Source organism: Microcaecilia unicolor, chromosome 4 (genome assembly GCF_901765095.1).
Source record: "Microcaecilia unicolor chromosome 4, aMicUni1.1, whole genome shotgun sequence".
NCBI classification, from domain to species: domain Eukaryota; kingdom Metazoa; phylum Chordata; class Amphibia; order Gymnophiona; family Siphonopidae; genus Microcaecilia; species Microcaecilia unicolor.
The window spans coordinates 155,545,729-155,570,544 of record NC_044034.1 but is presented as its reverse complement, the minus strand read 5'-3'; the positions used below and the strand labels follow the sequence as shown (position 1 = coordinate 155,570,544).

At 45.0% G+C, this 24,816-nt stretch overlaps 1 protein-coding gene across 2 annotated transcripts in view; it reads right to left on the bottom strand.

Moving 5' to 3' along the window:
• The window catches only part of TRIM44 (tripartite motif containing 44), a 149,746-nt gene extending 125,509 nt beyond the window's left edge, over nt 1-24,237 (bottom strand). For both annotated transcript variants that reach the window (XM_030200798.1, XM_030200799.1), the window contains exons 1-2: nt 23,633-24,237; nt 21,780-21,857 (exon numbers count right to left, since the gene is read on the bottom strand). In XM_030200798.1, the coding sequence (XP_030056658.1) occupies nt 21,780-21,857; nt 23,633-24,043 (489 nt within the window). In that variant the 5' untranslated portion in view covers nt 24,044-24,237. The remainder of the gene's footprint in view (nt 1-21,779; nt 21,858-23,632) is intronic.
• Between the last annotated feature and the right edge of the window lie 579 nt (nt 24,238-24,816).

Here is a 24,816-nt window from a genome sequence, read left to right as displayed (position 1 = left end):
CTTTAGCAGTATAGTTATATGTGCCAGTCTCCACGAGTGGGGCAGTGTTTCCTGATGCTCAATCCCATTTAACACTCGTGCCAGTAAGGGGGCTAATAGAGTTTTAAAGCTCTTGTAGAATTTATTCGTAAACCCGTCTGGCCCTGGCGCTTTTCCGTTTGGTAGGTTGTTGATGGCCCACTCTATCTCTTTTAGTTCTATCGGCGCCGAGAGTATGGCGCTTTGGTCTGGTGTGATTTGGGGGAGCTCCACTTTTTCCAAGTAAGTCTGTGTTGTTTGAGGGTCTGCTTGAATCTCATCTCTATATAAATGTTTATAGAAGTCCATAAAGGCCCGGCTAATTTCCTTAGTTGTGGTTAATCTTTGCCCTGTGCTTTCTTCTATTGTATGAATATGATTTTTGCTTTTATGCTGCTTCAGTTTATATGCTAATAATCGGGATGCTTTATTACCAAATTCAAAGTGGCTTTGTTGAGTTTTTTGCAGAGTTTCCGCTACTTCTGCTAGCTGGAGTTCCCTAAGTTCCAATTGTACCTGGTGGCTTCTCTCCGCTACGTGAGTGGGCGGAGTTCCATTGGCCATTGACAGTTGCAGTGTTTCTAGTTCTATATGCAGTTGTTGTGTTTTTGCTTGTTTCTGTCGGTTCCTATAGGCCTGTAGTGATATAATTTGACCTCTTAGGACTGCTTTTAGGCCCTCCCATACTATTTCATCTCCTACTTCCCCCGTATCATTTTCGCTAATATAGTGTTTTATATCTTCTTCTAATTGTTTTGTAACATTTTGGTCTGCTAGCATACTATCATCCATGCGCCATGTTGGGGGAGGCAGTCTATTAGTAGCACTTTTTAGTTGTAATGTTAGCGGGGCGTGGTCCGACCATGTTGTATTCTGTATTTGGGTTGTTTGCACCCGTTGCAGTATATCTCGCCCTCCTAGCCATAAATCTATTCTGGAGTATGAGGCATGAACTGCAGAATAATATGTATAGCTACGAGATGTAGGGTTATAATGCCTCCATATATCTATCATTTGCCATTTGGACAAAAACGTATGTAGTTTAGCTCGATCTGTTCGTGCATATCGTATCCCCTGCGTGGAGTTATCCATTGATGGGTGTGGTGTTAGGTTGAAGTCCCCTCCAATCAGTAATTTTCCCTCTATATATTTTGCTATAAGTTCCGATAGTTCCTCATAGAAGGAGCCCTGTTGTTCATTTGGGGCATAGATGTTCAACAAGGTAAAGACCTCTGTCCCCAAGCTTATTATTAGTAATATATATCGACCATCTCTATCTCTCACCACTCTCTGCACCTGCCATATGTATCTGTGTGTCAGTGCTATCAGTACCCCTTTTTTTTTGTTCTCTTTATGACTAGATGCAAAATATACAGTGGGGGAAATAAGTATTTGATCCCTTGCTGATTTTGTAAGTTTGCCCACTGACAAAGACATGAGCAGCCCATAATTGAAGGGTAGGTTATTGGTAACAGTGAGAGATAGCACATCACAAATTAAATCCGGAAAATCACATTGTGGAAAGTATATGAATTTATTTGCATTCTGCAGAGGGAAATAAGTATTTGATCCCCCACCAACCAGTAAGAGATCTGGCCCCTACAGATCAGGTAGATGCTCCAAATCAACTCGTTACCTGCATGACAGACAGCTGTCGGCAATGGTCACCTGTATGAAAGACACCTGTCCACAGACTCAGTGAATCAGTCAGACTCTAACCTCTACAAAATGGCCAAGAGCAAGGAGCTGTCTAAGGATGTCAGGGAGAAGATCATACACCTGCACAAGGCTGGAATGGGCTACAAAACCATCAGTAAGACGCTGGGCGAGAAGGAGACAACTGTTGGTGCCATAGTAAGAAAATGGAAGAAGTACAAAATGACTGTCAATCGACAAAGATCTGGGGCTCCACGCAAAATCTCACCTCGTGGGGTATCCTTGATCATGAGGAAGGTTAGAAATCAGCCTACAACTACAAGGGGGGAACTTGTCAATGATCTCAAGGCAGCTGGGACCACTGTCACCACGAAAACCATTGGTAACACATTACGACATAACGGATTGCAATCCTGCAGTGCCCACAAGGTCCCCCTGCTCCGGAAGGCACATGTGACGGCCCGTCTGAAGTTTGCCAGTGAACACCTGGATGATGCCGAGAGTGATTGGGAGAAGGTGCTGTGGTCAGATGAGACAAAAATTGAGCTCTTTGGCATGAACTCAACTCGCCGTGTTTGGAGGAAGAGAAATGCTGCCTATGACCCAAAGAACACCGTCCCCACTGTCAAGCATGGAGGTGGAAATGTTATGTTTTGGGGGTGTTTCTCTGCTAAGGGAACAGGACTACTTCACCGCATCAATGGGAGAATGGATGGGGCCATGTACCGTACAATTCTGAGTGACAACCTCCTTCCCTCCGCCAGGGCCTTAAAAATGGGTCGTGGCTGGGTCTTCCAGCACGACAATGACCCAAAACATACAGCCAAGGCAACAAAGGAGTGGCTCAGGAAGAAGCACATTAGGGTCATGGAGTGGCCTAGCCAGTCACCAGACCTTAATCCCATTGAAAACTTATGGAGGGAGCTGAAGCTGCGAGTTGCCAAGCGACAGCCCAGAACTCTTAATGATTTAGAGATGATCTGCAAAGAGGAGTGGACCAAAATTCCTCCTGACATGTGTGCAAACCTCATCATCAACTACAGAAGACGTCTGACCGCTGTGCTTGCCAACAAGGGTTTTGCCACCAAGTATTAGGTCTTGTTTGCCAGAGGGATCAAATACTTATTTCCCTCTGCAGAATGCAAATAAATTCATATACTTTCCACAATGTGATTTTCCGGATTTAATTTGTGATGTGCTATCTCTCACTGTTACCAATAACCTACTCTTCAATTATGGGCTGCTCATGTCTTTGTCAGTGGGCAAACTTACAAAATCAGCAAGGGATCAAATACTTATTTCCCCCACTGTATATCCGTATACCGCCCATGTCTACATAGTTTTTCATGTTTTGGCAGCAAATGCGTTTCTTGCGCAAAAATTATATCTGCCCTGAGACGTATTGCCTCCTTAAATAGGAGTTGGCGTTTTGCCGGGGAGTTTAGGCCCTTCACATTAATAGTGAGTAAGTCAATAGTGCCCATTGTGTCTTTCTTTGTGAATGTCTGCTATAACCTCACCTATTCTGTCACTCCCGCAACCCCTCTGCCTCAATTGACCATATCTATCTTGGTGCAGCAGTGTCAGTAAATATTTCCCCCCTCTATCCCCATGTCTCCCATTCCCATGACCGTTATCACCTGTCATATTTGGATCAGGTGTGCTGGGGCAAAATGTGACCGTCCCGTGTCCCTCTGCGTACCAGTTAGCTATTTTGTATATTGTTAGCCCAATTTGTGTTTAAACATGGTTCAACATTTCAAACTCTTCTCTATTGCAACATTAACACATTAACCTTTATATTCCTGTTTTAACTTAACAGTGGCATTACAGTTCACTTACTACCTCGCAGTCCTTAGTAGTAGTTATTCTGTGTGCGCCATCATGCATCTTCTTTTGCAAAGCCTTTTGGCCGTTAAATTCTGTGTTATCAATTTGAGTTCAAGTAGTCACCCGATCTCCACTTCTCAGTGCAGTATCCGATTGTTGACGCTGTAGCCGTCCTTTTCCTTTTGTCACTCTCTGCCATCTGGGTCTCTCTCTACGCGTTGTCCCCATTTCCCGTCTTGGCGCCATCGTGGAGTGCAGCTCTTTGTCTGGGAATATCAATGACGCTTCTGCCACCTCTCTGATTTGATGCAATTTTCCTTCTTTATAAAAGCGTAGGGCGAAGGGGTGACTCCATCTATATTGAATATTCTGCGTGCGTAGGTATTGAGTGATCGGGCGTAATTCTGCCCGTCGTCGTAGCGTGGAAGCCACCAGATCTTGATAGAGTTGAATCTGGTGTGTATCCCATTTAAAATTCGGCTTTTCTCGTGCTGCCTGCATTATTTTCTCTTTTAGCTTATAGTCCACAAAGCAGGCTATCATATCTTTCGGTTGATTATTTCTGGGTGCTCCGAGTGCTCGATGTGCCCTCTCGATTTGTATCTCCGAGGGATCTTTATCTATTTGTATTTCCTTTAGGATGGCGCTTGCTATTTGTTGCACTGTGTGTTCACAATCCGCATAAAGGGGAATCTCAGGAATACCTCGGAGTCTGATATTATGACGTCTACTGCGGTTTTCTATGTCCTCCATTTTGTCCCATATTTGTTGGATGTTTTTCCTTTCCTCCGCTTGTTGCTCTGTTACTGATTGCAGCAGTTCGCTTTGGTCATCTAAGCGCTCTTCCGTTTCTGCTACTCGCGTTCCTAATGCAGCAATATCACCTCTGAGATCTGCACCCAACGTGATTAAATCAGCGCGTAAAGCTTTTAGTTCTCCTGTTATTTCTTTTAGCCAGTCTCGAATTTCTAAGATTGGTTCATTTTCACCCGTTAGCGATTCCTCCTGTGTAAAGAGGATCTGGGATTCCTGCGGTATTTGTTCTTGTTGAGCATGCCGCTCCTCCGCTAGGCCTTCCGCCATGTTGCTTTTCGTTGTTGGTACCGCGGCCTGCTGTGTCGACGCGCTGGATCCCTTGTACGCGAAGCCCGCTAGTGAGTGCTTTATTGTTCGAGCTGCCATGCGTTTTGCGATCACCTGGTGTTCCGCTATTGTCCGCGATCGCTGATTTTAATGTGGTGTCACGCTAACTGCTTGTATTTTCCACCTTTCTTCGTGGGACAGCCAGAGCTCTTTGCTCAAGCAGCCATCTTGGCTCGGTGACGTCACTTCCCCCCATTATTTAGCTTTTCTAACTGCAACTTTAAGGAAGCAGAATTTCTCTCTTTTCTATACTTTCTAAGGTTCGGGTGAAGCAACTGTCTAAGATGGCCACACAACAGGTAATACAGAAAAAAAATCCCACAATTCTATTTTTTCTGAATTTGGATTTTATACAGCAGATAAAGTTCAACCTACTGGCTCACAGTGCTGACAAAGGTCTTAATCTATCAATCAATATTTTTTTACCCTGCTTTCCACTAAAAATTCTCAAGACAAAGTAAAACAATAACAAAATTACAATTAAAAATGTTTTCAATAAAACAATTAAACAATTATTAAATAGAGGTCAAATAACATGCTACATAGCAATAAAAATATAAAACCTTCAAAGCCAAAATCAAAACAAAGTAAAAGGTCACCAATTAAAAGTATGTTAGATAAGCCAATGTTTTGTCCAGTTTAAAAAAAAAAAAAAAACCCAATTGTCTCAGTGAGCTTCCTTCAGCACAGCAGAGATGCCGAATCTTACTATTAGGAGGGTGTCACACTCACTGGAAGGCTCTCTCACTCTAAGACCCTTCTCTCAAACATTAGAGCCTTAGTGCCAGAGCCCTGATCCTTTCACTAGTTTCACTAGAGGCAAGCTTAGGAAGAGAAAAGCTAGATGGACAAATTGCTCCAGAAAAAGGAGGACAGATTGAGCCAGTCCAGGTTTTAGTTCCATGGAAGTAAAATCCGGACTGGCTTGATTTAAGTTACGTGCATAAGTGTGAATCTCGCCCATGCTCAACCTAGACTCCACTTATATGTATGCGCATCTGTCAAATATGTGCTATATAGGATATGTAGACATAAACTAAAGATATCAACAGGGAACTGGTTCCATCCAATAAGTGTGTCTATATAGGATATGCACATATTTACAGAATATCACTTAGGTGAAATTTTGGCATTTATACACACGTGCATGTATATGTCATTAATCTAATCATTTATGCACTTAATTGCTTAATTAGTATGTAAATATTAGTGCCCACATCACAGAATTAACATGGGAATGGTAGCATGGAATGTTGCTACTATATGAATTTTTTGTCAGGTACTTGTGATCTAGATTGGACATTGTTGAAAGCAGGATATTGGGCTAGATGGACCTCAAAGTGGAGCATACACAAAAATCTCTCTCTCCCTCCATACTTGTGCGAGGCTCTCACTCGCCCTCTTTGTGTGTCTGCCTGTCTACATCTATGTTTGTCCATCTCCATCTGCCTGTGTATCTCGCTCTCTATCACCTGTATACTGTATCCTTTCAGAAGCATCAAAGAAAAGCAATATAATTTTATGCTGTTTTTTTCATTTGCAAAGTAATACGGCATTTAAATGTTTCTTGTTGGGATGGTCCTCCTTCTGCATCTCTGGTACAGAATTCCACAAGCGCAGTCCTGTACCACAGAAGATCCTGACCTGCGTTTTGGTGCCTTACCTCAGACACTGAGCAGACCATGGGAGCAACAGCTGCAAATCTTCGAAAGGAAACAGACACATAAAATGTGCTTTTCTCCCTCCTTCCTCCATCTATTGCTTGAATTTTGCCAATATTTTGGCTCCTATGAGCTCCTCTACTTGAAAACTTGGTCAGATATCTACCATCCTCTTGGTGAATAAGTAAGCCCTTCTCTCTTCAGCTTCATTTGATGACCCCTTATCTTTGAGCATCTCATTCTATGGGAATTGCTATGTTTTTGGTATTTTACTGAAGGCTGCTAGGTAACAATATCAGTATTGCTTTATTCTTTTTCTTTCCACCTAGATCAGGCTTGTCCAAGTTCAGGTCCTCAAGGGCTGCAAGCAGACCAGGTTTTCAGGATATCCCTAATGAATATGCATTAGAGAGAGAGAGAGAGATCTGCATACAATGGATGTATTTTTATTTTTGTATTTATTAGGATTTATTTACTGCCTTTTTGAAAGAATTCACTCAAGGCAGTGTACAGAAAGAAAAAAAAATCAAACATAAGAATAGACAATTACAGCAGTAAATGTATTCAAGTAACAATACAAAGTATGGCATAATATACTACTTACAATGTGAACACAATACGTAATAAAACATTTTAATAGGCAGTGTAGAATATAAGCAAAGATGGAACATATAGATAGGTAAGAGAGTAAGAGGAGTTAGAAAATAAGGGGACTAATTTAAAGAAAGGTGCACATAAATATTATCTCAGCCAGTGCAGGAGTGAATAAACATGTCCTGCTGCAATATGTGCAGCCCATGTCACTCTGTGTGTGTGTGTGAGACTAACAGATTAGTTTGTGGGCATGCAAATCTTTCTCATGCATATTCATTAGGAGTATCCTGAAAACCTGGCTTGTTTGCAGCCCTCAAAAACTTAACTTGAACAAGCCTGCCCTACAGAATGAATCTTTTTAGATCTCTCTCTGTATGGCTTATAGTTTATTTATTTTATTGGGATTTATTGGAATTTGTGAAGGCCATATTACTTCAAATTGCCACCACCTTATTAATGTCTCATGGTATATGCAGGCTCCAGCATTACACACATGATGGAAGGGAGTCTCACTGGAGATCTACAGACCTCTCTTAATGCAGCTGTAGTTATTAGTTTTCCCAGCCGCTTTGTTACATGAACTAACATTGACTGCACATACTGAAGCAGGACTTTCTTATCTACTTCCTACCCTAGCCGAGATTGCATTCATGCACCTTTCTTTAAATTAGTCTTCTTATTTTATAACTCCTATTACTCTGTCTTACAACTTATGATGTCTATTCAAATGCTTTATTGTGTGTTGTTTTTAAGTAGCATATTATGTCATTGTGAAGAAACTGAGTGTTTTAAGCCTGTAAAATGTATTGGATATTTTCCTGCATTGATTATGTTCTGAAGTGTATTTCTCCTTTTTGGCCAGCAGGTGGTATCTCTTTGCTGTAAAGCTGTTATAAGGAACTGAGGTGGTCTTTTACTATGGTGAGCTGGCGTTTTTTGCGTGCATTAAAGATAGGCACGCGCTAAACACTAAAAACACCCACTGGAATGCATTGGTGTCTTTACCATTTAGAGCGCGCCTATTTTTAATGCACGCTAAAAACACTAGCGCCCCTTAGTAAAAGACCCCCTGAATGTTCTTTTTCTTTAACACAAGCAGGAAGGAAGCAGCAGTATACTGTTAAAACTTGTTGCATGGGCTCTGATTGGCCTGGAGTTTGAAATTACCCAGCAGTTGTTGCTGGTTGTTGTTTCAGTTTCAACCCGGGAGGAGAGAGAGAGAGAAATCTTTGCTGAAGCCTTGTAAAAAAACAGTTATATTTGATAACGGTGAACAACTATATATATCCTGATCTCCCCAAGTACTTTCTAGGAACTATGCAAATGTTTAGTTAGTTTTCTGATTGATCCATTTTTCAGTTACTTGTTACTGTTTGCTATTGGCACATTTTTTGTCCACTGTTCCAAGTTCTGAGAATAAATACATTTGTTCATTTTGCCTGTCTGGACTGAAAGAATCCTGGTGGTTTGTGTGTTGGGTCTGTGAGTGCTTTCTGGGAACTGTGGGACCACTGGGAGTGTGGCTACAGTAACCTAGAAATCACTGGGGATAATCTGAGAGTGGGAGACTCGCCCAGAGGCGGTTATGTCTAGTCGGTGGGAGGAGGGTGCTAGTGTAGAGCATGAGCGGCAGGTGCAAGTGGACCTGAGCTGTGCTAGGGATTGACCCTCTAAGTGGCCGCAGGGAACCCCAGGTGGGTGGCTAGGCGTTTTGTGACAGTCATGCTATGTACTGTTATTTGAATATTTTTACTGCTGTAATTGTCTGTTGCTTATGTTCTATTCACCACCTTGGGTGAAATTTTTCAAAAAATAATTCAAAATAGAAATATAAATCCTAATAAATAAATATCTTATAGTTCTGACAGAAGACAGCACCCCATTTTCTTCCTTCATGCTTTTAACAACAGATGAACAGGGACTGGGTTCAGGAAATGGCAAGCACTTTCTTTCTCAGGGTGGCCAATAAATGCGCCACACTCCTCAGATTTCTGATTTGTGCCCCGGAGAACGTGCACTGCATGAAAACACCATGCTCAGCTGCATCCATACACTGATTTTCTGCTTTTTACTCTTGGAAAAAGCAAAGCCCATTATGTGCTTTCCTGGATAAGGCATCCATCCACACCATTAACTAACAGTAATTTCAGAGCTCTCACGCAGACACTTTGTTGCACGGTGGCTGGCTACTGGAACCCAATGCTGTGTGCAGCCTCCTGTTAGACTGTTCTCTGCAGATTACAGCTGCAGACTTCAATTTTCATTTTTCCTTAACATACAAAATGAAATTGCATTCTGAGTTCACCAGCATTTGTGTGTGTGTGTGGGGGGGGGGGGGGGGGGTGGAAATAGAAATATTCATACAGTATTCATAGGAGTGCAGACAGAAAAGAACTATCCTGCATTATGCCACCTTGCAAGCTACCTGTCTGGAGTTAGAAAGCATTGAAAAGCCTCATTCATCTGTTTATTGAATAGGTCTCTTTCCACCTTAAGACACCCGGCTAGACTGGTTTTCAAGGTATCCCAATGAATATACATAAGATAGATTTCCATATGCTGCCTCTGTTGTATGCAGACCTATTTCAGGAGGTTACATACTGGCACATTTAAAACAAATAGAAGAAAATATATTTTCACTCAGTGTATAGTTAAGCTATGGAACTCTTTGCTAGAGGAAGTGGTCAGCGCAACTAATGTAGCTGGGTTTAAAAGTGGTTTGGTGTAAACCAGTCAGAGGGAGACAGCAACACCAACAAAACAATTAGGGGCCCAGTTGGGATAAGAAGGGCACTGCCGTAACCAGGGAGCCCACTCTGGGAAGCTGCAATTTATATTTCTCCTCCAGGACTAACGGGTAGAGGTGAGCCATGGCTCTTCATAAGTACATAAGTATTGCCACACTGGGACAGACCAAAGGTCCATTGAGCCCAGTATCCTGTTTCCAACAGTGGCCAATCTAGGTGACAAACACCTGGCAAGATCCCAGAAAAGCTCAATACATTTTATGATGTTTATCCCAGAAATAAGCAGTGGATTTTCCCATGTCAATGTAATAATGGTCTATGGACTTTTCCTTTAGGAAGCCATCCAGACCCTTTTTAAACCCCTCTAAGCTAACCGCCTTTACCACATTCTCTGGCAATCAATTCCAGAGTTTAATTACACGTTGAGTAAACAAAAAGTTTCTCCGATTCGTATTAAATTTACTACTTTGTAGTAAACTCGGCTTTGAAATACTCTACCGATTCCGCTCCACTGCGAACATAGCCTAAGCCACTTCAAAGCGGCTTTGAAAACATATTTTAGTCAGTTAGCTTATGGGGACACTAGGGAGGTCCCTGGCACATGGTGGACCTGGTTGATTTAACTGTGTGTCTGGTTTAGAGGTCTTTTTGTTGTTGTGTATGTAGTTCCTACTCTCAGCCCCATGTCCAGTGAGACCCATTCTGCTGTAATCAGAATGTCAGGATGCATTGAGAAGGCTTTAGAAGGATGTCTAAGCCCCCTCACGATCAACAAAGATGGAACTCCTGATGCCGAAGCAGAAGTCTCCTAAAAAGGAAAGCACTGCCAGTGCCTCAGAAATAAGAGTACTGAGCTCCTCTTTATGAAACAACCTCAGTACTTTCGGATCATCTGGAAAAAGTGAGCTTTATTACAAGACTCGACACAGCGCATGTTTCGGCTGATTGCTTGCGTCAGGGGTCATATTGGTGGTAGCTTCCTTAAATAAAAAGATGAGAGGTCATCCAAATACACCCATGTTCTTCAATATACTTCTCCCTCATCGAACTAGCAAAATGCTCCCATGAGAGCTTACAGTCTAAGGGCTCAATATCCAAAAAGATTTAACTGGGCAGCAGAGACTCCTGCCCAGTTAAATCACATTGCCTGGGTCAAACCCGGCTTTGAAATACTCTACTGATTCCGCTCCACTCTGAACATAGCCTAAGTCATTTCAAAGCGGCTTTGAAAACATATTTTGGTCAGTTAGTTACGGGGACACTAGGGGGTACCTGGCAGACGGCGGACCTGGTTGATGTAACTATGTGTCTGGTTTAGAGGTCTTTTTGTTGTTGTGGATGTAGTTCTTTCCTGTTTTTATTGGCATTCCAATTCATTATTTTATTAATATCAATATTATTTTAACATTTTTTTTTTCTGTAAACCACCTAGACTTGTGCACATATTAGGCGGTATATAAAGTTCTCCAATAAACATAATCAAATATATTCAGTAGTACTAAACTGGACAGTGCCATTGAATACCCAGTCTGACCTCCTCGGCACAATGTAGGCACCGCCGGGGCAGAATCTGGGAGGAGCCAGCATTTATCTGGTTAGTGACGATTTTCAGTCCGCTAGCCATATAACTAACCAAATATATTTAGGACAGTAAAAAAGACTGTCCTAACTTTATCCATTTAATGAGAAAGGTACCGGGGTGAACATTGTTGGCACCAGATAAGTGCTTGTGCTCTGTCTAAGGAAAGGGTAAGAGAGATGGGACTTGATATCCTGCCTTTCTGTGGTTTCAGTCAAAGTGGTTTACATGTTATATACAGGAACTTAGAGGCAGATGCAGCAACCAAACGTAAAAAATCTAAATCGTTAAAGTCCCTAACGATTTTAAAATAACGAAAAATGCACCAAAAAAAAAAGTCACACATGCTGAGATCGGTAGTGAAACGTACAATGTATCAAAGAATCACAATACACATCGTTAATCGGCCCCCAAATCATGCGCAGAGCAGCCAAGCGTTATGTTAGCTGCTCTGCGCATGCCACAAACAGTCAAAACACAGTCAAATCGCAAGCACATGGCTCCCAAATAAAAACAAAAATAAAAAAAAGGGTCGGGAGGGGGCAAGGGCGCTCATCAGGAGCGTCCTGTACAGACGGCCTTGCCCCCCCCCCCGCTGCTCCCCACTTTCCGCCGCTCCCCCCACCCCGAAAAAGCAAAATTCTAGCAGCCCCTGCCCCCTCCCCTAGCTTCGATAGAGCGTCTTTCTCCTCCTGGGCCCGCCCCTGTCTGACGTCAGTAACCTACGTAGGTTACTGACGTCAGACAGGGGCGGGCGCAGCAGAAGAAAGACGCGCCATCGCGAAGGCAGGCATCAGCTGATTCAGCTTTCTTCTTGCCCGTGCAGCGCCTTCGGACAGAGGAGAGAGGCGCTGCACGGGCCCGGTAAGAGGAAGGGGGGCCCGATGGAGGAGGGGAATGGCGGCGACGACCCCAAAAGGGGGCGGGGCACGGATGGAGGATGTCGGGAGGCGGAGCTGAGGTGAGAGAGTAGTGAGGAAGGGAGGGGGGCAGGGGCTTCTAGAAGTTTGCTTTTTCGGGGTGGGGGGAGCGGCGGAAAGTGGGGAGCAGCGGGGGGGGGGGGGCAAGGCCGTCCGTACAGGACGCTCCTGATGAGCGCCCTTGCCCCCTCCCGATCCTTTTTTTATTTTTATTTTTTTATGTGTTTTCTGAGGTCCTTTGGACCAATCACAGCGCTTTTAGCTCTGCTAATGCGCTGGGATTGGCTCAAAGTTTGTTTATTTTTTCACTTAACACTTTTTCCTGCCACGGAGCTGTCCTAACGAGAGGTCCAGACCTCTCGTTAGTTTTCCTGCCTTTTTCCTGCGTAAAGGCAATCGGAAAAGTTTAGTGCATGTCGTTTCAATGGGGTTTTCACACTAATTGCTCATCTCCATTCCGTTTTCGTTAGCTGCTACTGTCGTCGGAAAATAGGCTTAAGTGCATGGAAAGGATAGGAAATTCTTCCCTGAGGGCTCATTTAACGATGAAAAACGTTTAGTGCATCTACCTCTTAGTTTGTACATAGGGCAATAGAGGTTTAAGTGACTTGCCCAGAGATGCAAGGAGCTGCAGTGGAGTTCCCCTTGTTCTCAGGAAAACTGCACTAACCATTAGGCTACTCATCCACTCTTGATTATATCTGCATTTTCAGCACCAGTATCTAAGCACAGCCTGGAACTGAAAATTCAACTATAAAATACCCCACGGCGGCCAGCATTTACAATCATGCTGACTGTCACAGCCTAAATATTTATCCCTGAGTTTGTACTTTATAAAATAGATGATTAAGTGACTTGCCTAAGATCATAAGGAGCTACAGTGGGATTTGAAACTGGTTCTCAGCCCGCTGCTCGAACCATTAGGCTACTCTCAGCTTCAGGACAGTTGCTGCAATGACCAGACTAAGGATAATGGGAGTGTAGGAGCAGCCAAATAGTTAGTGCAGCAGGCTTTGAGCCTGGCAACCTAGGTTTAATTCCCACTGCAGCTCCTTGTGAACCTGGGTAAGTTGCTTACCCCTCCATTGCCCCATGTACAAAGATTATGAGCCCTCTAGGGACACAGAAAGAACCTGCATAAAATGTGTACGGCACTGCATACATCTTGTAGAACCAGTGGCGTAGCAAGGGCGGGGGCGGTGGGGGCGGTCCGCCCCGGTTGTCAACGGGTGGGGGGTGCATCCGTCCACCCCCCACCCCCGGCGCAGCGCCTCCTCCCCGACACGGTCCCCACCTGTCTACGAGCTCCATCCATCTGCAGCGCTGCTGTAAAAATCGCTTCGTCGGCCCTTCCCTCACTCACTGTGTCCCGCCCTTGAGAAAATAGGAAGTTACGTCAGAGGGCGGGACACAGTGAGTGAGGGAAGGGCAAACGAAGCGATTTTTACAGCAGCGCTGCAGATGGATGGAGCTCGTAGACAGGTGGGGACCGTGTCGGGGTGGCGCTATGCCGGTGGGGGGAGTGTCGTGTTGGTCTGCACCCGGGGGGGGGGGGGGGGGTGCAGCGGCGATCCGCCCCGGGTGGCAGCCGCCCCCGCTACGCCACTGTGTAGAACTATAAAATGATTAGTACTACTAGTAGTAAATCCCTGGGGTGATCATGAATAAGGCTCCTGATGCCAAAATATCAGCACCAATTCTAATTGAACTATCCAAAAATGGAGAAGAGAGGACTTGCTGTGTGTACAATAGAAAACCATAAGAAACTAATCTTTCCACAGCACAAAGGGAGGATGTTTCAATCATAATTCCAAACATTCATTACACATCAGAAACCCCATGCAATGCCTATCCCTTCCCATGCCCTTTTGACAATTCAATTAAAGAGATGGAAGAAAACAAAGGAGAGAAAAAAATCCATGAAAATTGCTGGAAATCATCCAATCTCCAGAGAGCTCCAACACTAAAAATAACTATAGGAGTATGCTCCAAGCGGGGTGCTGGGTAGGACAGGACTGAAGCAAGTGGAAAAAGGTCCAATGGACAACTGAATAGAAGCAGGATACTAGGCTAGATGGACTATTGGTCTGACCCAGTATGGCTGTTCTTATGTAACTTGGACGCTTTCAACTGCACTCTCCGATATCATTTGATTTAAAAACGGCCAAAATGGAAGGCTTTTTTGAAGCGGAGCAATTTTTTTTTGTTGTTACTTTTATAGCAGTTTTTCAATCCAGTGCAGCCCCAACGAGAGGTAAGACCTCTCGTTAGATTTTCCGGCGTTTTCCACCGTTAAGGCAATCGGAAAAGGTTAGTGCATCTCATTACAATATGGTTTCTGCACAATTTGCTCATCTGCATTTCGTTTTCGTTAGCTGCTACCGTCGTTGGAAAAAAGTCTTTAGTGCATGCCAAGGTTTACTACTTGCTCGTTAAGGGCTCACTAAGGGCTCGAAGTTTAGTGCATCTGGCCCCAAATTCAAGCCATTTGGTCATGGGAGGAGCCAGCATTCGTAGTGCACTGGTCCCCCTCACATGCCAGGACACCAACCAGCCACCATAGGGGGCACTGCAGTGGACTTCAGAAAAAGCTCCCAGGTGCATAGCTCCCTTACCTTGTGTGCTGTGCCCCCCCCCCCCCAAACCCACTCCCCACAACTATACACCAATACACCACTACCATAGCCCTTAGGGATGAAGGGGGGCACCTAGATGTAGATACAGTGGGTTTCTGGTGGGTTTTGGAGGGCTCACATTTTCCACCACAAGTGTAACAGGTAGGGCAGGATAGGCCTGGGTCCGCCTGCTTGAAGTGCACTGCAAACTGCTCCTGGGACCTGCATACTGCTGTCATGGAGCTGGGTATGATACTTGAGGCTGGCATAGAGGCTGGAAAAAATATTTTAATTTTTTTTTAGGGTGGGAGGGAGTTAGTGACCACTGGGGGAGTAAGGGGAGGTCATCCCCGATTCCCTCTGGTGGTCATCTGGTCAGTTCAGGCATTTTTTTGAGGCTTGGTCGTAAGAAAAAACGGACCAAGTAAAGTCGTCCAAGTGCTCGTCAGGGACGCCCTTCTTTTTTCCATTATTGGTCGAGGGTGCCCATGTGTTAGGCACGCCCCAGTCCCGCCTTCGCTATGCCTCCGACACACCACCATGGACTCTGGTTGTCCCCGCAACAGAAAGCAGTTGAGGATGCCCAAAATCAGCTTTCGATTATGCCGATTTGGGCGACCCTGGGAGAAGGACGCCCATCTCCCGATTTGTGTCAAAAGATGGGCGCCCTTCTCTTTCAAAAATAAGCCTGAAAGCCAAGATGGATTTTAGTAAAGGGAAATCTTGCCTCACCAATCTATTACATTTCTTTGAAGGGGTGAACAAACATGTGGATAAAGGTGAGCCAGTTGATATTGTGTATCTGGATTTTCAAAAGGCGTTTGACAAAGTACCTCATGAAAGACTCCAGAGGAAATTGGAGAGTCATGGGATAGGAGGTAGTGTCCTATTGTGGATTAAAAACTGATTAAAAGATAGAAAACAGAGAGTAGGGTTAAATGGTCAGTATTCTCAATGGAGAAGGGTAGTTAGTGGGGTTCCCCAGGGGTCTGTGCTGGGACTGCTGCTTTTTAACATATTTATAAATGACCTAGAGATGGGAGTAACTAGTGAGGTAATTAAATTTGCTGACAACACAAATTTATTCAAAGTTGTTAAATCGCAAGAGGACTGTGAAAAATTACAAGAGGACCTTATGAGACTGGGAGACTGGGTGTCTAAATGGCGGATGACGTTTAATGTGAGCAAGTGCAAAGTGATGCATGTGGGAAAGAGGAACCCGAATTATAGCTACATAATGCAAGGTTCCACGTTAGGAGTCACGGACCAAGAAAGGCATCTAGGTGTCGTGATTGATGATATGTTGAAACCTTCTGTTTAGTGTGCTGCGGCAGCTAAGAAAGCAAATAGAATGTTAGATATTATTAGGAAAGGAATAGAAAACAAAAATGAGGGTATTATAATGCCTTTGTATCGCTCCAATGTGCAACCTCAACTTGAATACTGTATGCAATTCTGGTCACCACATCTCGAAAAAGATATAGTGGAATTAGAAAAGTACAGTGAAGGGTGACGATTGACAAAAATGTGGAAAGGTTAAATCGGCTAGGGCTCTTCAGCTTAGAGAAAAGACAGCTAAGGGGAGATATGATAGAGGTCTATAAAATAATGAGTGGAATGGAACGAGTGGATGTGAATCGCTTGTTTACTCTTTCCAAAAATACTAGGACTAGGGGGCACGCAATGAAGCTACAAAGTAGTAAATTTAAAACAAATCAATGAAAATATTTCTTCACTCAACGTGTAATTAAACTCTGGAATTGGTTGCCAATGTGGTAAAAGCAGATAACTTCCTAAAAGAAAAGTCCATAAGCCATTATTAAGATGGGGGAAATTCCATGGCTTATTTATAGGATAAACAGCATAAAATGTATTGTACTGTTTTGGGATCTTGCCAGGTACTTGTAACCTGGAGTGTCCACTGTTGGAAAAAGGATGCTGGGCTTGATGGATGGCAACGCTAATGTTCTTATGTTCTTGCTACTCTTTGGGATTCTGGAATCTTGCTACTCTTTGGGATTCTGCCAGGTACTTGTGACCTGAGCTGGGCACTAATGGAAACAAGATACTGGACTAGATGGATCCTTGGTCTGACTTAGTATGGCAACTATTATATTCTTATGTACCCTGACTGGCAGCATTAATAAATGGCTTTTGAATCTTGTACTGCTGTTTCTCAGAGGACAAGCAGGCTGCTTCTTCTCACATGTGGGTCGACGACCGCGTCGGCCCGGGAATCGGACGGCTATTTTGCAAGCAAAATATTAAAAAATCTTTCCAGAGTCTTCTGGCGTACGTGCATTGCGCACCACGCATGCGCAGCCGTCTTCCTGCCCGTCGCATGAGCGTTCCCACTCAGTTTAATCAAAAAGGAAGTTATTTTGTCTCCACTGTGGGGTGCGGTCGAGTTTTCCGCGCTCCTCACAGGCCCTGGAAAAAGTTTTCTGACCTATTTTTTTGTCTTTTTGTTCTTTCTTATTATTTGTAGTAGAATTTATAGTTTTAAAAAAACATAGTTTTTTTGCCCCTTTTTAAGTTTCCTTTGTTTTTCGACAGCCGCGCGGTCGGGTTGCTCCCTTCTTTTCGTGCCCTTTTTTCTTTAAACAAGCATGATTGCGTCTTTTGATTTCGCCAAAGCCGTTTTTTCTTCCATGTCATCGAAGACACCCACCGGCTTCAAACGTTGTACTCGGTGCAACCGGACTATCTCAGGTACCAATACCCACGCTTGGTGTATCCAGTGCCTTCGGCCCGACCACAGCCCAGCCGCTTGTAGTCTGTCTTCGCATGAAGAAACAGACCCAAGCGTCTCGAGAAGCCCAACGAGAGAAGCTTTTTGGGGCTCAGTCAGGTCCTTCGACGTCAACATCGGTACCAAGGTCGGTGGCATCAACATCGAGGGATGCATCAACGCCGGGAGCTAAGATAATGGCTGCGGAAGGACCAACTCGTGCTGGGAGCAATGAGGCATCGAGTGGGTCTCCACCTGTCTCGAGGCCTCCTGTTATGCAGGCCTCCCAGCGACCTTTGTCGGACCCAGCCCCGAGGAGATGTGAGGATTCCACGTCTTCCTCATTGGTACCGAGGAGTCTCGATGACGGGCATCGAGCAAAGGCGAAGAAGCACCATCATAGTTCTCCTTTGACACACGGTGCCGGGAGCTCCGGGGCGTCGAGGGATTCGGCACCCGAGAAGCGTCGGTGCCGACAGGATCACTCTCCCTCTATCCAGGAGGTGCCGATGCGTCGGTCTAGCAGCCCAGTACCTGCTCCCGAGCCTCAACAGATTCTGACACCGGCTCCTGTACCGACCCTGCAGCCTTGTCCGATGGCGGCTCTTGCAAGATTCCACGTTAGGAGTTACGAACCAAGAAAGGGATCTGGGTGTCGTCGTCGATAACACACTGAAACCTTCTGCTCAGTGTGCTGCTGCGGCTAAGAAAGTGAATAGAATGTTGGGTATTATCAGGAAAGGTATGGAAAACAGGTGTGAGGATGTTATAATGCCGTTGTATCGCTCCATGGTGCGACCGCACCTTGAGTATTGTGTTCAATTCTGGTCGCCGCATCTCAAGAAAGATATAGTAGAATTGGAAAAGGTGCAGCGAAGGGCGACTAAAATGATAGCGGGGATGGGACGACTTCCCTATGAAGAAAGACTAAGGAGGCTAGGGCTATACAGCTTGGAGAAGAGACGGCTGAGGGGAGACATGATAGAGGTATATAAAATAATGAGTGGAGTGGAACAGGTGGATGTGAAGCGTCTGTTCACGCTTTCCAAAAATACTAGGACTAGGGGGCATGCGATGAAACTACAGTGTAGTAAATTTAAAACAAATCGGAGAAAATTTTTCTTCACCCAACGTGTAATTAAACTCTGGAATTCGTTGCCGGAGAAAGTGGTGAAGGCGGTTAGCTTAGCAGAGTTTAAAAGGGGTTGGACGGTTTCCTAAAGGACAAGTCCATAAACCGCTACTAAACGGACTTGGAAAACTCCAAAATTCCAGGAATAACATGTATAGAATGTTTGTACGTTTGGGAAGCTTGCCAGGTGCCCTTGGCCTGGATTGGCCGCTGTCGTGGACAGGATGCTGGGCTCGATGGACCCTTGGTCTTTTCCCAGTATGGCATTACTTATGTACTTATGTACTTATTGATGAGCGCATCAGGGCCCTGCTTCCAGAGCTTCTGGAAGGGTTACTGCGCCAGTATGCTTCGGTATCGGGGGTGCTTGTGCCTTCCGTACCGTCTGCTGCAGCAGTATCTGGCCCTTCGCCTGTGGTGAGGTCCCCAACCTTGGTGCAGCCTGCCACCCAGGTCGACTCTCCCTCAACGTCGGTGGAGGAAGGTTCACTGGAATCCAGGCGGGCGTCGACTACTCGGCATCGCCATCAAGGACTTCGTTCCTCGGCGTCAAGGCAGGCTCAGCTTTGAACTGCTCTGAGAGATGTCTTTCTGATACTGAAGAGGAGCGTTCATGGGAGGAAGAGGAAGATCCCAGGTACTTTTCTTCTGACAAGTCTTACGGGATTCCTTCTGAACCTTCCCCTCCACCAGAAAGGAGACTGTCTCCACCGGAGAGTCTATCCTTTACCTCCTTTGTCCAGGAAATGGCTGCGGCTATTCCCTTCCCTATGGAGGTTAAGGATGAGCCCAGGGCTGAGATTCTCAAGGTCCTGGAGGCTGCAACGGCTCCTTTGCATAATGTACTCAAGGAAGTCCTTATGCGAAACTGGTCATTCTCTCTGTCTAACCCCGTGATCCCGAAGAGAACTGAATCCCAATATCAGATCCACGGGGAACCTGGATTGATGGTCTCAGCTACTTCACAATTCCATGGTGGTGGACTCCGCTCTCAAAAGAGCTAAGAGTACTAGGCACTATGCCTTGGCTCCCCCAGGCAGAGAATCTAGAACCCTGGACTCTTTTGGGAGGAAGGCGTATCAGGCCACTATGCTCACTGCCAAAATCCAGACATACCAGCTCTTCACGAGCATCCACTTGCAGAACTCGGTGAGGCAACTGTCTAGCTTGGCCGAGGCTTTTCGCCAGGTGGTCAGGCAGCAGAAGGCGTGTAGAAAATTCCTGGCCAGGGGTACGTTCAACACTTTTGATGTAGCATCTAGAATCACTGCCCAAGGTATAGTGATGCGCAAACTCTCATGGCTGCGTGTCTCTGACTACTACTACTACTACTACTACTTAACATTTCTAAAGCGCTACTAGGGTTACGCAGCGCTGTACAGTTTAACAAAGAAGGACAGTCCATGCTCAAAGGAGCTTACAATCTAAAGGACGAAATGTCAAGTTGAGGAAATGCTAGTGCAGGGAGACAAACCCTGATTTGGATTGAAATCCCAATGATGATATCGGGAGCTAGTTCCTCCTGATGAAGGACACTTCCGAAATGTGGTCTCGCATATTTAAATGCGGTCTCTCGCATAGAGAGAAACTGGAGAAGAGGAGAATATCAGCTGGCTTTACAAGGCTTTAAAAAGGTCTTTTCAATGAGGAGTGAATGTTGGTGACTTGTGTCCCTCCCTAGCCTTTCTCACGGGGGTTCGGCATGGAACACAGTTTTAATTGCTTTACAGCACAGCTATTTGGGAGTACAAAGATGTTTGGACTTTGAACCTAAGGAACTGAACTGATAAAATCAGCATAAACATTAGTAGGCACTTTAACCGGTGCTTAAGAAGGATGCCCGATTTAGATCTGGAGGCATTGATTTGAAATGTTTTGAAACAAGGTAGTGAAACAATTGTATAGCTAGTGCATTGTATTAGAAAGTGAATGTAGAAGTAAAATGGTTGATTAATTGACAAGGCAATATACAAAGGTACTGTGAGCTATGTGTGAATGCAAGGTGAGAATGTGAGTTTCGAGGGTAGAGGTATTAGGCATGTGTAATACAATAAAGAAATAAGTTTAAGATATTTAAGGTGTAAGGAGTACTTTATATAATTAATACTACTTGCAATGACAACACAATATGTACTAGAACATTATAATTGGTAGTGAAGGGAAAGGCAAAGTTGTAGCATATAGATGAGTAAGATAGTAGGAAGAATTAGAAAGTAAGGTGATTGATTTGAAGATCCCAACAGGAGGGGAGTCGCCATCGGAAAACGCACAATCTCCAATTGGCTGGCAGATTGCATATCCTTCACTTATGCCCAAGCTGGGCTGACTCTGGAGGGCCATGCCACGGCTCATAATGTTAGAGCTATGGCTGTGTCAGTGGCTCACTTAAAGTCAGGAAATTTGCAAAGGCTGCAACGTGGTCATCAGTCCACACATTCACATCTCACTACTGCCTTCAGCAGGATACCCGATGGGACAGTCGGTTTGGGCAGTCGGTGCTGCAGAATCTGTTCAGGGTTTAGAATCCAACTCCACCCCCCTAGACCCATTTTGTTCTGTTCCAGGCTGCACTCTCAGTTAGTTGTTTATAGTTTCAGGTCAATTTATGTTATGTCCTTGCCATTGCGAGGCTCAGTTGACCAATGTTCATTGTTTTGAGTGAGCCTGGGTGCTAGGGATATCCCACATGTGAGAACAAGCAGCCTGCTTGTCCTCGGCGAAAGCGAAGATACATACCTGTGGAAGGTATTCTCCGAGGACTGCAGGCTGATTTTTCTCACAAACCCGCCCATCTCCCCTTTGGAGTTGTTGTCTGTTTATTTGATTTTTGATTAAACTGAGTGGGAACGCACACGAGATAAGCAGGAAGACGGCTGCGCATGCGCGGTGCGTGCTGCACGCGCGCCAGAAGACTCTGGAAATGTTTTTTAAAAATATTTTGCTTGCATAATAGCTTTCTGATTCCCGGGCCGACGCAGACATCGACTCACATGTGAGAACAATCAGCCTGCTGTCCTCGGAGAATACCTGCTACAGGTATGTATCTTCGATTTATCAGCAATTCACACTCCTCTCCAGCTCAAAAAGAAAAGGTAGAAACAGCGAGGTGCACTGTTAAGGAGAGTAAAAAATGCAGGCAAAGAGAAAACTTACATTGGGGTCTGTGCATTTGTCCTTTAACCTTGCCATCATTTCCAGCATCGCCGTCCTCAGGTCTGTGGGCTCTCTGTTCTACAAGAAGAAAAATCAGGTTATTTGAACAGAAAAACATTTATCTGGGGATCATTTATGAATAAACAACACATGCTAACAGCGTTATTAACTACAATAGTACATGGTTAGTGAATGACCCTCTAAAAGAGTTCTTAGGATTTGGTGACAAAATGGCTATAGCAGTTGGGCAGTACTTGAACCATGAAGACCTGACAGAACTCACAAGTGTGGCACTGGACTTCTGTACCTAAGAAACCCTCCAAGTCTGCACAAATGTTGCAAGGCATGGCTCAATGTCTGCCTAAATCCAGAGCCAGGGAACCTTTTTTACTTGGAAGGTCACATCCTATTTGAGAGGGATCGCATAGGAACATATGTTTATTGCAGGTTGCATAAGTGTGTACACTCAACATATATGCACCAAAAATATTCATATATATTTCATAACTCAAAAATTCATGAAAGCAAAATTAAACTTTGTGAAGATGAGAATAAGTCATTGAATTACTTTAAACAAAGATAAGACTCTAAGGGGGTCTTTTATGAATGGATTAGTGCAAGTTATCTGCAGCAGGGCCCTGTGACAGAATAACGTGATATTAGCAAAAGACCCCCCAAAGAGTCCATCTGTGGAATAAGACAAAATCGAGCAAACTGAAAAGCACTCCATGACCAAATGACCATACACCAAATATAACAAAAGTAAAAATGAAATGCTATTTATAATGTGCAGCAAGAAATGACCTTTAATCACAAGCCACTCTTACATATTTCATTACGTATTCAATAACTCGCTCGCCCTCAAGACTTGCCTTTACCATCTCTCTTCCTTCTTCATCTCCCCTTTCTCAAACCCTCCCCTCCTAGCTCTTTATTTCTCCCACCTGTCATTTTCTCTTACCTTTCCTTTTCCTGTACTCTCTTTTCCCTTCTTCCTCCTGGCATTCACTTAGACTCTCACGAGCATACTCTCCCCCTTCTCCCCTACCAGGTCCAGTATCTCTCTTCTTCAGCCTCAACCCCCATTCCCAATCAGGTTCTACATCCCCCCTCCCCAACGAGGTCTATCATTTTCCCTCTTCTTCTCTGCCTCCCCATCCCGCAAGTCCAGCATCTCTCTTCCTTCCTCCCCCACCTAACGCACGGCCCAATGGGTCCAGATTTAACATCAAGCACAGTGGAGCCTCGTGCTCCTGTGCCACTGAAAGCCCTGCCATCCTGTCCCATACTGCAATACAATATAATGTTTGACGGGACGAGATGGCATAGTTTTTAAATCTGCTGTTGCTGAACTGGAGGAAGGGAGGTATACAAAGGGGGTCCATGGGGCAAGTAAGAAGAGAAAATTGGGCACCACAAGGCAACTTAAAGTGTTGGGGGGGGGGGGGGAACACTGGCTCCCATACTATGCCCAAGACCACCAAGAACTAGATTATGGTTATTAACTGCACGACCACACTCTTTCTTGATTGGCAAAGAAAAAGGCACCCAAAAACGTATTCCTATATTATACCATTTTATATTATACCAGGCCGCAAAAGACCGCATGCCGCCCAAAGGCCACAGGTTCCCCACCACTAGGTTAAAATGATCCCATTTAGAAACTGCAAGAAGTGAAGGAGGTTTGATATTTCTCAAAATGCTAATTACTCCACAATAAAGCAGCGTGCAGGAAGCCAAGATGCTGATGACATGTAGGCACAAGGCTGAATGCTCAGAGGATTTTCACAGCACAAACAATACCGAAACTGTCAAGCAAAATCTATACATTGGCTGGAGCCTATTACACTTACTTTCACAGCATGGTAGGCTTCGTTGAGGGTGATGAGTTCATGCTGCTGGTGTGCGCCTGTCATGGCACAAAGTACACAGATAATTTGCTCATGCTCTCTGCAGTACAAACTTAATTCTTGGCCATGCTCCTGGCACATCTTCCTGTCCACTTTCTCATGTGGCTCCTCCTTGCCTGCAGTTGTCCCTTCTGTGTCCATGGCGGTCTCCTGCTGAGCACTTGTAGGCTCCGGGGCCAAGGCCCGAAGCTGGTGGGCCCTGTACTTCTGTTCATGCTCCTCAGTGTGTAGCTGGCAGAAGGAGAATTCACAGTCCTGGCAGAACATCACTGCTTTGGTGGCTTCATCAGGCTCACAGGCATCGCAGGTGCCATCGAGGGCAGCAGTATCACCATCCCCCTGAGCACATGCCATAGAGACACGACAGGATCTGATAGCTTTCCCTGCTCTGATTTCCTGTTAGTATCTCAGAGGTTGCTTCTTTCCCTCTGCTGCAGTCTCTTTTCCTCCTATTGCTGAGCCCTGCTGCCTTCCAACCTTCACCCTGTCCCTTCTGTTAGAAACACAGCCCTAGCCTAGCTCGATCCCTGTTGCCTAGGCTCTTCCTGTTTCAGTTTGCAGGCTGCCTGCCTCTTTCCCTTCCTGAGTCACTGATAGAGGAAGTGGGCTGGGCTTTATTTTCCCCTCTCTGCTAGGTTGCTCTGGTTTCAGCTGCCTGGCTGATTCCAGTTTTAAATGTAGAGTATCTTTGTAGTGATAAATCTACATAAGGATATTGTGGCTTTATTTACAGTTAATTTTTAATCAAACAGACTGGCAGCCTAAGGAAATACTAGAACACAATGCATACTGAATTGCTGGGAAAGACATGAGCAGCAGAAGCTGAACTGGCAAAGGCCCCCCCCCCCCCCAAGGTGTTTTTAAAGTTGCAGGATCATTCACCACAGGCAACCAGGGTCAACGAGAAACACAGCCGGGCCTGGGGCAGGACTGGGCCCCCGCTCCACACCTGTCTCTGAGTCCTCTGCTGCTCCAGTGCTCCCGTGTGCCAGAAGGAGACTCAAGACCCAGATGATTGCATTAATGTGATATCACGTTAATGTAATTATCCGGGTCCTGGGTAGCATGCAGGAACAGGAGAGGAAAGACCGGAAGCAGGCAGGAAGAAGCTTGCCGACGCCAGGCCT